This window comes from Lagenorhynchus albirostris, chromosome 9, assembly GCF_949774975.1.
Source record: "Lagenorhynchus albirostris chromosome 9, mLagAlb1.1, whole genome shotgun sequence".
Taxonomy (NCBI): Eukaryota; Metazoa; Chordata; class Mammalia; order Artiodactyla; family Delphinidae; genus Lagenorhynchus; species Lagenorhynchus albirostris.
The window spans coordinates 996,648-1,009,155 of record NC_083103.1 but is presented as its reverse complement, the minus strand read 5'-3'; the positions used below and the strand labels follow the sequence as shown (position 1 = coordinate 1,009,155).

The window sequence follows — 12,508 nt, the reverse complement described above, 5'->3', positions numbered from 1 at the left end:
GGAGGATAGGTCATGTTTACATGAGCTAGGAGATGCGCTTGGTTTCACGGCTGGGCTTACGCAGTAAGAAGAACACCCAGGTGTCCACACCCCGAACACCCTGGCCCAGGGCAGCCTGAGGACTGTCTGCCCGACACCCACCCCCGTGTACGGGGCAGGCTGAGGTCTTTGGGGGGCGTCCAGGGGCCAGACTCCCATGTACAGAGGCCTCCTCAGCACCCGGCCCAGGGCAAAGGTTTGACCTCTATTGGTGGCAGCCGGGATGCTACTGAGGCTCGAGGCCCAGCTGACAAGTCACAGCAGGGCCTCCGGGAAGGGGTAGGCACAGAGCGTAGACACATCTAACATAATGCGTAAAACAACACGCGTTCCTTTGAGAGAACGAAGCCTGAAGCCTGAGGCCACGTGTAGAGCAGAAGGTGCGCGTTGGTTTCCTGATGCTGTGCACAGCCAGCTCTCCTGGCCGCGGGCGTCACCGCCCCCCTCTGTCCCCACAGACAGTACTACTGGTATGATGAGCGGGGCAAGAAGGTGAAGTGCACGGCCCCCCAGTACGTCGACTTTGTCATGAGCTCCGTGCAGAAGCTGGTGACCGACGAGGACGTGTTCCCCACAAAATACGGTGCGTGGCCCCTCCCACCCCAGGCTCTGGGACCTGCGGCCTCCACTACCCCGCCTCCCCCCATGGCCAGGCCCTCGAGGTCCCCTTGCCGGGGAGGGGGGGCTTGCAGCTGTCGAGCAGCACCCCCAGCCGTGTACAGCCCTGAGCAGGCCCGGCGGGGTCCCAGACCCATCCTGAGCTGCCCAGGGCAGCACCTGGCCGACAGCAGGTGCCCGTCTCCCGGGTCCCCCCTCCTCTGCGGCCCAGGCCACAGAGAGCGCCCCGGGCGCCTGTCCCGGCTTTAGGCCATGCGCGGCGGGGTCGCGGGCCCCTCGTCACAGAGGCACCCAGTACAGCTCGGCGAGCAGCCACCCTCGCGGCCCCGCCCCGGGTGCTGGGTCACTCAGGTGTTGCGGTGGGCGGCTCCGTGAGGGCTGCGGGGTCGGGGGGCGGCGCCGTGGGGCCAGGGCGGGCTGACGGCCCCCTCCCCGCAGGCCGCGAGTTCCCCAGCTCCTTCGAGTCCCTGGTGAAGAAGATCTGCAAGTACCTGTTCCACGTGCTGGCGCACATCTACTCGTCGCACTTCAAGGAGACCCTGGCGCTCGAGCTGCACGGACACTTGAACACGCTCTACGTGCATTTCATCCTCTTTGCCCGCGAGTTCAACCTGCTCGACCCCAAAGAGACGGCGGTCATGGACGACCTGACGGAGGTGCTGTGCGGCGGCGGCGGCGGCGGCGGGGGCCGCGGGGGCGGGGACGGGGCGGGCGGGGCGGCGGGCGCACAGAACCACGTGAAGGAGAGGTGAGCCCGGCCGCCCGCGTGCGGAGAGGCGGCGCGCGGAGTGTGGGCGCGGGCGCTCTGTGCCGCCGGCACCGAGAACTTTGGGACTCCGCTCGTCTGCTCAGCAGACACTTAGGGACCGCCCCCGTCCAAGTCCCCTTCTGTGGGTCCGTCTCTCCCGGTCTTCTGCGCCTGCCCCGCCACCTGGCTCGGCCTCCGGGGAGACACGCGACAGGCGGGGCTCCTTCCCCCGAGGTGGGGACCGCAGGCTTCGCTTCCACCGTGTTTCGTCTTGGTTAGGGCTGGGGGTGGCCTTCTCCTCCTCTCTCCCGCTTGGTCTGGACCTCGGCTGTTGGTGGCTCAGGGCGGGTGGGGAGGGGGAGGCCGCAGAGCACCGAGCTGCGGCCCTGTCTCCCTGCGCTGCCCCCGCTGCCCAGGAGGGGACCCCTGGGCTGCCCGGCTCGGATCCCGGTGCCCTGGCGGGCGGCTTGTGCGGAGACGCGGTCGGGGGCAGGGGGAGAGCCTGGCTTCCCTGTGCGGGTGTAATAAAAAGACTTCTCTCAGGTCAGCGCCTGCGTGTGTCCTCAGCGTCTCGGTGCCCTCTGGTCTGGCCACACCCCCCTCTCCTCTGCCCTCCCCCGCCCCTCTGCGCCCCTGGGGCAGCGCCCTCCCCTGCAGCCCGGGCGGTGGAGCCCTCTCGCTGACCAAGGCTGTGCTGGCCAGGGGCAGGTGCCACCCTTCTTGCAGGGGCCGACCACAGGCCCCCCTGCTGAACGTGTCTGCGGGGGGCGGGGGCTGTGCTGTGTCTCGAGTCTCCAGGGGCCCTTGACCACTCACTCCCTGTGCTGTGCCCTCTCCACGCAGGCGGCAGGGACCCTAGAGGGTGGGCTGGAGTCGGCTGGGGGTGCTTCCCAGGCAGCCCGCCCGTCCCAGGGGCTCTGCTGCAGGGACCACCTCTGGACAGGGCAGCACTGCCTGAGGGGTGGGCATAGGGAGAGCTCGAGAGAGGGGTGTGTGCTGCAGGCTGGGCAGGGTGGCCGTGGCACGAACAACCCTGGAGCTTGTCCAGCCCCCTGTGGGCAGAGGTGAGGGGCTTCTGTGGGGCCCTGTCCCCCGACCCTGCACCTGGCATCTTCTGCCTGTTCTACCATCGTAGTTTGGAAGTAGATAACTTTCCTAGGTCCACAGGCTCAACATGGAAAGGAATTTTGTGCTAGGGTGGATCATACTTGAAGTTTCACTTTTACCTGATTCAGATGATTTAGATGAGATTTGGGGTTTGACTTGAAACCATAATGGGCTGAGACTTCTGGAGACCTCAGGAACGGGGGGTGTTTTACACGTGAGGTAGATGTGGGACTTGCTAGAGGGCAGTCTGCGGTAAGCAGAATAATGCGCACCTCCCCCCGCCAAAAGAAAGAGAGTCCACAGCCTAATGCCTGGAAACTCAACATGTTACCTTCCATAGCGAAGGGGGAGTAAAGCTGCAGGTGGAAGTAAGGTTGCTAATGAGCTGAACTTGAGATGGAGAGATTATCTGGGCCCAGTGTAATCACAAGATTCCTCAAAACTGGGAGGGGGCAGAAGAGGGAGAAGCAGAGAGATGGCAGGGTGAGAAGGGCTCATCTGATGTTGCTGGCTTTGAAGACCGAGGAAGGGGCTGCGAGCCAGGGGTGCAGGCGGCCTCAAGAAGCTGGAAAAGACAAGGAAATGGATTTCCCCAGGGCCTCCAGAAGGAACGCAGCCCTGCCAGCACCTTGATTGTAGCCAGTGAGACCCAGTTCTCGGCGTCCAGATCTTAAGATGGCACATTTGTGTGGTTTTAAGCCACTTGGTTTTTGGTAACTTGTTACAGCAGCAGTAGGAGACTCGTACATCTGTGAGCCGGGCCATGGAACTCTCACAGGGTCATTCTGAGGGCCCACAGAGATGATCCACTTCACCCAGGGCCTGACTCCAAGGATGAGTGTGACAGACGGCAGGGCTTGGGCTTGTGACTAACAGCATAGACCCCGCAATCCCACCTGAGGCCCCGAGGCCGGCACTTGGCTCCCCTCCCTCGTGTGTGTCCGTCTCTGCTGCCCCCCTCCTCCGCAGACGTCCGTCCCTGCCTGGAGCTCACACAGGTTTTCTCTCCTGGTCCCGGCCACTGTCTGCTCCGCGCCAGAAGCCCCACCCCCTCTGAGTCACACCGAGGACCTGGGCTGGTGGTGGGGAGCGGCGGGGGCCCAGGAAAGGCGAAGTGTGACGGGGGGGGTGGAGTGGACTTGGTGGCCGGGGGTGAGGGCAGGAGGAGTGGGCACTGAAGCCCGGGGAGAGGGGAGGGCAGGATGAGGCCAGCCCACCTCCAGCAGCGCGCTCCCTGGAGCAGCCTCGTGACGCCAGGAATCGCTCCATCTCACGGCCGAGGAGCCTGGGGCCCCTGCCCCACCTGTCCACTGAGAGCACGGACAGAGTCTAGGGCGGGCTCCTGGCAGAGCAGAATGAGGCTGGGCCGCTGCTCACACATCCCCTCCCTCGTGTGTGCCCCCGCCCACTCTGCCTCTGCTGCCCGGGAGCACTCAGAGCCCCTGTGGGGACACGGGTCAGACTGTCTCCCCCACCCCCATCCATGATTGCTTTGGCGAGCACACCACGTTGTTTGTTCACCAGGAACCCAGCTCCCAGGCCAGTCGGGCTGGCTACCTGAGAGTGGGGCCTGAGAAGTCATCCTCTCCCCAGCTGCTGGACCCACCACATATCCTTTTTGTTTTTCACAAGCACCCATTTACGTTTCTACTTCATAGACAGTGGCGCGAGGACCACTCGGCTTAATGCTCAGCGTGAGGTGCTCAGAGGTATCTGGCACGTAGCGAGTCCTCGTGTGTTGGGTTTTATTTTCTATTTTAGTAAATATGTGACACTAACAGTTTCTGAGCCTGCTTCGGTTCAGAAGTGGGATCGCAGGGAAGCGGCCCCTTCCCGCTAAAGGAGTGCGGTGGTGGGCATACGGAAAGCTGGCCGTCTGCTGGGTGTTCTGTGGTATTTCCTTCTGGGGACTCCATCGTGTGCCCGCTAAGGCTGACACATCAGACTGCAAACGTTGAGAGGGCCAAGTGGGAGAGGAGGAGGCCTGTGTGTGTCAGCGGCGCTCTCAGCAAAGCACATGCAGAAGCACAGGTCAGGGAACCCTGGTGGCTTGGCCAGGAGCCACATAACCACGTTCCCTGGCGAGACGTAGCAACCAAACCCCCTCCTCCAACTTGGCTCTTAAGCTAAAGTTAATGGGACACCATGCAGCCCAGAGACAGCAACAGGACCTGGCCCCAGAGTACCTTCTGAGGCCTCCCTCAAAGGGGCTGGGCAAAAGAGGGCCGCAGCTCCATGTCAGCAGACCCTCATTCGTGTCCTTCCAGCAGAGCTCCCGAGCTCACAACTAAGCCAGTGAAGCGTGGCACGCTCCTGGCGCTCTCCAGCAAGGGGGTGTAGGAGGCAAGAGCGCGAACTCTTTAGGGCTGATCTGTCTACCCTCAGGGATGGATGGCAAGGTTGGAAACAGTTTGTCACGTGGGGCTGGGAGGCTGCTACCGGCATCTGGTAGGTAGAGGCCATGGATGACGCTGACATTCTGCCACGGGCAGGACGGTCCCCACCACAGAGAACCACGCAGCCCCAAGGTCGGTAGTGCTGCGGTGGTGTAGACGGCTGGGTGCAGAGTGGCCAGGCCACACCTGACCCCCTCCACACGTGAGAGGCTGGGGGAGGCTTCCGAGAGCGTTGTGGTCTCTGCCGGGACCCCCCCGTCGGGCTGCTGCTCGTCCCTCCTCAGGGCTGCGTGGTGACTGCCAGGTGCTGCCCTCGAGACGTGCGGCTGGGTGGTCCGTGGCACTCGGGAGGCTGCACCTGTCCTTCACGCCGCAGCGGCAGAGGGGGTGGCTCCCTGGTGCGTGGTCATGGTGCCTCCGTCCCTGGCTGGCGGGCATGGTGGGCACGGCTGGCACCACACTGCCCTGCCAGCCGTCGTCTCCAGGGCCTGCCCGCCAGCCTTGGCTCATCACTTGCAGGGCTGGGCCACGCTCCCCATCTGCCTCTTCCCGTGGAAGGAGTGGAAAGAAGGTTCATCCTCCAGGAAGAAGCCCAGGTGCTGGTCTCGGGCTGAGGTCTCGGGGTGGCAGCAGAGCTGCAGCGGCCGGGCGGGGGCCGCACCCGCCAGGCACCCCATCCCCAGCAGAGCTCCGTGTCAGCCTCCGGTGGTGCTTCCCACCTGGCCCAGCCCGCGTGATGCCCGCGCAGACCCGCGGCACAGGGCCCGTCCTCTGGCTGGGGCGGAAGTAGCACACGCACACCTGGCAGGGGCGGTCCCAGGTGGTCCCACATCCCTGCCCGCCCGCCTGCCCGCCCGCCCACCCGCATGGAGACCGGCGTGGGTGTCTTTGCTGAAGGAATTTATTGTTCGGAACTAACGCTGCTCACAGTTACTTGACAGGGGATACACGGGGTGGGGCTTGTCCGTTTCCGTGACGTCTGTGTGTGTCCCGAGTACAAAAGAGGAAGGCTAACGAGAGGTATTGCTTTCTGGACCTCCGCTTGTGCCGCGGCTTTTGCTGTTAGAGGTGTTTCATTTTTTGTTATGTATTGAAATCCCAGCCTGTGGTAGGGGGTCAGTGGAACAGAAGCATTAAAATCTATGCACGACGGGAGAGGCAGCAGGGCGGGCAGGAGAGACGCCAGATGCGAAGTGGACTTGCCCCAGCGAGGGCGCAGCCACACGTGCCTCGCGGCCCCTCCGGGAACAGAGAGCACGCTGCCGAGGACGCCGCTACCGTTCTCTCTGTCCTTTGTTGCTTTTTGTTTTGTTTTGTTTTTAACTTTTTTTGTCATTTTAGTAAAAAAAAAAAAACCCTGCAGTGGCCCTGCCATCTTGCATGTGGTGTATAGGCGGCCGGCTCGGGCCTTCCTCCCGCCCCGCACTCGGACACAAAACCAAGATGGCCCCCAGCCCGGGCCTGGCGGAGGGGCCCTGGCCGTGCCCGGCCCCCATAGGACTGGAGTCGCTTCTCCACGATAACGGCACAGAACCGGGGACGGAGCGAACCGTGCCGTTCTCTAAATATATTTATATGCATGTGTATAGTAAGAACCGGACTCAAAGCCTAGCCCTGCCCCGTGGTCCCCCCCGCCAACACCCTTCTCCAAAAACAACCAAGAAAAAAAGTTTATAAAAATATCTTGCAGGAATTCTTTAAAGTTTACAGTAGCTTGCCGGCGCTGCATCGGCCGGCTGCCCCCGCGGCCCCGGCACCCCGACCGCTCTGTCCACGGGGCACCTTGGCCCAGACCCCACCCTGCCCAAGACACACACACAGACAGACGGCAGGACGGCGCTGCTGCTGCCCCTTCCCTGAACGGAGAAGTAAAGAAACTCAGTAAGTTAAAACAGCAAGTAAATAATACTGATCTCGGCCTGCCCTCGGGCGGGCGGGTGGGCAGGTGGGCAGGTGCTGCGGGGCCCCCGGGGTTTCTTTCCACCTGCAGCCCCCGGGGAGCTGGGGGGTGGGATGCGGCGAGGCAGGTGGGCGGCGCTGAGGTGCATGGACGTGGACGAGGAGGGAGCAGCAGGGAGGGGACGTGCTGAGGAGAGGCCGTGCCGGCCGGGCCAGACGGCTGCTTCACCCCCTTGGGCCTGCCCCGGAGGCTGGCCGGACCCGCCGGGGGCACTGGTCACCGCGCGTCCAGTCGGGTGGGCCCGAGGCGGCCTCCCGTCGGGGCCGGGTCCTCCTCCCCGTGGCCATGCGGAGCTGAAACTGGGCAGAGCTGGCGGGCGGGCAGGGCCTCACTGCCCAGTGGGCGGCAGCAGCAGGAGAGGAGAGAGGGCAGGTCCACGGCAGCTGCCTTCGGTCAGCCGGTATCCGGTGCAGAGCACGGAGGACGGCCTCGCGGAGATGACATGTTAACTTTTCGGGATAATTCCTGGTATCAGAGCGGAAACAGTGGCGTTGTCAGAGACAGGCAGGGAGAGAGACAGCGAGAGAAAGAGAGAGCGGGCGCGGGTGGCCCAGCCGCGGCTGTGGCCCCCGGTGCCCCCTTTCCTTTCCTCCCCGGCTTCACAACAGTCTAGACGGACAGACGGGCGCAGCCCCGGGTCCACACCGGGCGGGCGGCGGGCGGGCGAGCGGGCGGCGAGGCGGCCTGGGGGCCACTGTCGGGGCCGTGCAGGGGGAGGGGGCTATGTGTCTAAGGCTGCTCTCGGCGGGCGGCGGGCGGCCCCGTCCTGGCCGTGTCCTTGCCCGCTGGGTACTCGGCGTCCCCTCCAGGGCCGGGGCCAGCGGCCGCGGAGTCCCCGAGTGGGCCGTGGGCACTCCGCTTGGCGGGCGTGCTGGGGGCCTGGGCCGCCTGCCCGTTCTTCTCGTCTGAAAAAAGTTGTTTAATTACGTCAAAGAAGTTACTCAATGGGCTGCCTGGGTGCACAGAACAGAAGACAAAAGAAAAAAAGAAAAGAGAGAAAAGGAGGGAGGGAGGGAAGAGAGAGAACAACAGACGAATGAACGAAAGGCCCGTGAGGGGGTCCGAGCGGGTGAGCGGGGCCGCGGCAGCAAGCAGGGCAGGCGGCCGGTGGGGGCTCGAGGCCTCTGGGCTGCGGGGCGGAAGCTGGGGCCAGTGGGCACCTTCCTCCCTCGCCAGGCCTCCCGAAGGACCGGCCCTCCCTCCGCCTCAGCCTCGGCCTCCCAGTCAGCCCCGCAGCCTGGCCAGCGGGCCGGCCCAGCTCTGGAGACAGACGCGTAAAGGCCGGGGCCGAGCAGGACCCTGGGGCTGGCGGCCGGGGAGGCTGGAGCCAGCAGGCCTGCCACACTCCTCCCAGGAGGCCTGGAGCCCGGCCCCCAGCCAGCACAGCGTGGACACAGAGGTCAGCAGTGGACAGACGGACGGATGGGTGGGTGGACAGGCATGGAGCTGGGGTGTAGGGGGGCTGGGCAGGCAGCCACAGTGGGGGCCCTGGTCCCAGAGGGCATGTCTGGAGGGCAAGAAGGACGGGGCAGAAGCGGGGCCCCGCCCCACCCGGGGGCCTGTGCTCACGGTCCAGGTGCGCGACTGGGGTCACCTCAGTTCTACCTCCTAAACCTGGCCCCCACCTGAGCGGGAGCGGGCAGGGCCCTCTCCCCGCCCGCTGCGGCAGGGCGAGCGGCCGGCGCACCTGCGGCCAGGCAGCTCAGGGCCTGGGCAGGAGCCGCTCCCCGCCCCCCTCCCGTGGGCAGAGAGGGCATGACGCCAGCCTCCGGCCCAAGGACTAGGGGCCACCCTGACCCCCGGCCAGGGCTCAGACGTGAGACCCTTGCTGGCCTTGGGGCTTGGGCACCCTTTCCTGCTGAGCCTTGGGGTCCCTCCGTGGCCTGCCCTGATCCTAGGGCCAGGCCTGTGCCCGCCCTGGAGGCTGCCTGTGGCAGGGGCTGGGGGGCTGGGCACGGCTGGGCGCCGTGGGGGCCAGCGAGGCCACGTGCGCATGTCCGGGCCCCTCGTGTACCCAGGGATCCCAGGACAGCCCCGGGGGGTGGCGGGGCAGCACCCAGCCAGGAGCAGGCTGCAGGGGGTGCAGGGTGAGCGGTGGGGGGGACAGGCTGGGGGGCCCAGGTGAGCGTGAGGGGTTCTTACCACATTTGGAAAGCCTCCCCGTCATCATTTCCATACAGTTAGTGGTGTCTGGAGCACAGAACGGAGAGAGGGGGAGGGAGACGTGTGAAAAAGGCTTCCGGCTCAGACCTCAAGCCGGTGCTGCCTGCAGCCTCGGCCAGGCCCTGGGGGAGGGGGCGGAGCCTGGAGTGGGGTTGCGGGGCTGTGGCCAAGGGGTGGGGCTCAGGTGGGTAGAGCCTGGAGTGGGCGGCTCAGAGAGGAGGGGCTCAGCAGAGGGCCAGCCTGGAGTGGGGCCCCTCTCCTGGGCAGTGGAGCGTCCTGCCTGGCCCGCCCTCCCTTCTGCCCTCTGGGCCCAGGACACACGCCTTAGAGCCGAGAGGGGCAGGTCCCCGGCTGCGGTCTACGCTGCCACCTCCCTGTCCTCACCCTGGCTCTCTGTGGCTCACGTGGCCGCAGGCTCCCATTCGCCCCTCGACTCACGGTGGCACACCCTCTCCCGCTCTCTGCTGGGCTTGGCAGTGTTAGGGCTGGGGGTAGGGAAGGCAGCAGAGCCTGGGGTGGAGGGCGGCTGCCTCACGGCCCTCACTGGGGCCTCCCCTCCCTGGGCTGGGTAGGGGCCCTATTGGAGTGGCCACCAGATCTCTTGGCCTGGTGCCCGAGGGGCCCCCGCTTCTGCCCCCTCCTCCAGTGGCTCTAGGACTCAGCTTGCTGGACAAGAGCGTCCAGTATGGGGGGAGGGTGTTGGGAAAGGCTGACCCCTCGGGGAGGCCTGGGGACGTGGCCAAGGGATGGGCTGGGGTCCCGGAGTGGGCTCCCCAGGCCCAGGGCTCCCTGAAGGAAGGCAGGGGAGATGGGCTTGGCCCAGGGCAGGCACCCAACAGTCTCCAGGGACGTGGGCTTGGGCCCAGGGCTAAAACGGGGACGGGGCCCTGCAGAAGGGCCGTGTCCGCCCTGCTCACTGCTGGGCCTGGGACCTAGAGCAGGGCACATTCGCCGACAGACAGAATGGTATCCCTTAGGGTGGGACTCTGCCTGGCCAGGAGCAAAGGGGGACCGTGGCGCTGGGCGGGGTGGGTGCAGGCACGGCTGTCCCCTGGGCGGCACACCAGGCCCCTTGCTTGCCTCCCTGAACAAGCTCTGGCCTTCCCCAGCCTCGGTTTCCCCCTCTGAGCACTGCTCTGCTCCGACGCGGAAGCCTTAAAGGCACCGGCCCCCGGGCCAGCCTGGCTCCCAGGGCCGGGGTGTCGGGGCTCCTCCAGCCCCAACCCACCAATAGGGCAGTGAGGCACACGCTGGGGGGAGAAAAGGGGGGCAGGTGAAACACAGACGATGGAATGAGGATGGCAGGGGCGGGTGGACAGTGGGGCAGGTCTGGCCTCTAGGACCCTACACAGAAGCACAGACGGCCGGCCACAGGGGGCTCTGAGAGGTGGGGCTGGGCTGGACCCTGTGCTCCCCAGACCCCACACCCCGACACAGGCCTCGTGGTGAGCTGCCAGCTCCCGCTGAGCGCACGCGCGCCGCTCGCCCTCCCTAACAGCTCATGCACGTGCCCCCGGGGCTCACCCGCACCCACAGGGCTGCAGCCACTCCCCGCCAGGTGCCGAGCGGCACAGACCCTCAGGCTCCCGGGCCCCTGGCGCCTGCAGGCCTGGGCAGCCCCATTCCTGTGTGGCCCCCTCTAGGCCCAGCTGGGGAGCCCCTGCTTTGACTGGACCTCAGGGCCCCCGTGTCCTGCCAGCCAGTGTGGGCACCAGGCCCACAGCCCTGGAGGGTGCTACGCGGGGGACCCTTGAGGGCGGCAGGGCTCCCGGCAGCACCTTGGTCACTGCTCTGCCGGAGCCTGCTCTCGCTGGCCTGGGGCCGGGCTGCCCCTGTGTCCAGCCGTTCGGCTGGGTGCTGGGCCTGCGGGGCCTGTCCAGGGCCGGGAGGTGGCCGCTGGACACATGGGTGGGCACAGGGTGCCTCCTCGGGGCCAGTCTGGCTCTCGCAGAGGACCTGCCCGCAGCCCCTCCCTGCCCCAGCGGCGGGGCTGGACACCTTACCTGCCAGCGTCAGAGGCTACTCTCGTAGCTGGTGGCCACCTTCTGGCCCTTAAGCCCAGCACCCCAGCTTAGTCCCGGAGCTGGCGGGGGGGGGTCTACAGTGGACAAGAGGCGCCTTTCAGTGTGGCGTGCTGGGCCTACCCCCCTGGTGTGCAGAGACGGCCGGCCACTGTGCCGGGAGGGCCCTGCTCCCGGGGGTGCACGCGGAGGGGCCACACCCCATCGCCAGCCCTCAGGGCGGCCCGAGCTGAGCCCCCCCCTCACCTGACAAGTGCTGGGCAGAAGGCTGCTCATGTGTGCTCAGCAGCTGGGTCTGAATGGTCTCCACGACCCTCTTGAAGCGGCGGCTGGGGCCTGGGGGAGGTGGGGGGGTGGGTGAGGCGGGGGCAGGGCTGGCCCGGAGCCCCGCCCCCGGGAGCCCCGCCCTCGGCCTCTGCCAGCAGCTCACCTGACAGGAGCGTGAACGTGACGGAGTAGACGCCGTTCTCCTTCTGCGCCGCCCCGCCCTCGGTGTAGGTGATGTCCACCTGGAACTTGACCGGCTTCTGGAACACCGCCGGGCCCCCCGTCGCCTTGTGCTCGGCCCGGAAGCTCGTCTGGGAGATGACGCTGTGGCTGAGGCTGGGGATCTGCGGGCAGGGGGTGGCGTGAGCGAGGAACCCCCAGAGGGCAGGGAGCCGGCCGCCGCCCGAGGCCCCAGCAGCACTGGCTCCCCAGGAGCCTCAGCGAGACGGAGCTGCGCACGGGTCGCAGATGGATCGCGCCACGGCAGCAGAGAGCAGGGCTCTGACGGGCGGGCGGGGAGGCCCCGCAAGCGGCAGCAAAGCCTGGGGCTAGAGCCCGTGCCCCGTATTGAGACAGAGCCCCCGGCACCGCTGACAACAGCGCCCGCCGCTCTGCTGGCTCCGGGGTCTGCGGCCCTGGGCGCAGGCGAGGGGCCTCTGCGTGACTGGGCTGCGCAGCGGCCAGGGAAATGTCCGGCAAAACAAACCCAGGAGGCGGTCTTGCCTCAGAGGGGTCGCCCCCAGGACAGGGCTCTGTTGCTTGGGAGAGCACAGTGCTGGCTCGCCGGTTAGAAGGGGCTGAGTTCACATCACGGGGGACATCTTGGTGTCCCAGGAGAGGCCTGGGGGGCTCCAGGGAAGGCCCAGACCCGGGGCCCGGAGGAGAAGAGGCTGCAGTGGCGGGGTTGGGGGGACTCAGCAGGGCCAGGGTGCCCACACCCGGCACAAGGCCGAAGTCCCCACCTGGTGCTGAGCTCTCCCGTTCCTGGAGACCTCTGGGAGGAGTGCCAAGCTGGCCCCCAAGCCCTAAGGGAAACTTCGCTGCGCCCAGGGAGGCAGGGTGGCCACCCCGGCAGGTCCCGCCCATACCAAGGCGGGGTCCCGGGCTTGGGCTGTGGGGATGCCGAGGGACCCCTAACCTGTGATCCCGGGGGGCCCGGCACAAGGCAGGCAGGCCCCACTCAGGGCAG

At 66.5% G+C, this 12,508-nt stretch overlaps 2 protein-coding genes across 10 annotated transcripts in view; one reads left to right on the top strand and one right to left on the bottom strand.

The window, feature by feature from the left end:
* The window catches only part of MOB2 (MOB kinase activator 2), a 49,816-nt gene extending 47,869 nt beyond the window's left edge, over positions 1-1,947 (top strand). For all 5 annotated transcript variants that reach the window (XM_060158185.1, XM_060158181.1, XM_060158184.1 and 2 more), the window contains exons 4-5: positions 498-622; positions 1,096-1,947. In XM_060158185.1, coding sequence (XP_060014168.1) covers positions 498-622; positions 1,096-1,409 — 439 coding nt within the window. In that variant the 3' untranslated portion in view covers positions 1,410-1,947. The remainder of the gene's footprint in view (positions 1-497; positions 623-1,095) is intronic.
* A 4,614-nt stretch (positions 1,948-6,561) lies between these two features.
* BRSK2 (BR serine/threonine kinase 2) overlaps positions 6,562-12,508 on the bottom strand; it is a 63,240-nt gene continuing 57,293 nt past the window's right edge. For 2 of the 5 annotated variants that reach the window (XM_060158175.1, XM_060158176.1), the window contains 4 exons: positions 11,483-11,663; positions 11,299-11,388; positions 9,011-9,058; positions 6,562-7,773 (listed from right to left, as the gene is read on the bottom strand). In XM_060158175.1, the coding sequence (XP_060014158.1) occupies positions 7,598-7,773; positions 9,011-9,058; positions 11,299-11,388; positions 11,483-11,663 (495 nt within the window). In that variant the 3' untranslated portion in view covers positions 6,562-7,597. Of the gene's footprint in view, positions 7,822-8,617; positions 9,059-11,298; positions 11,389-11,482; positions 11,664-12,508 lie in introns of those variants that run through there. The other 3 variants (XM_060158178.1, XM_060158177.1, XM_060158174.1) reach the window with 3 other exon arrangements.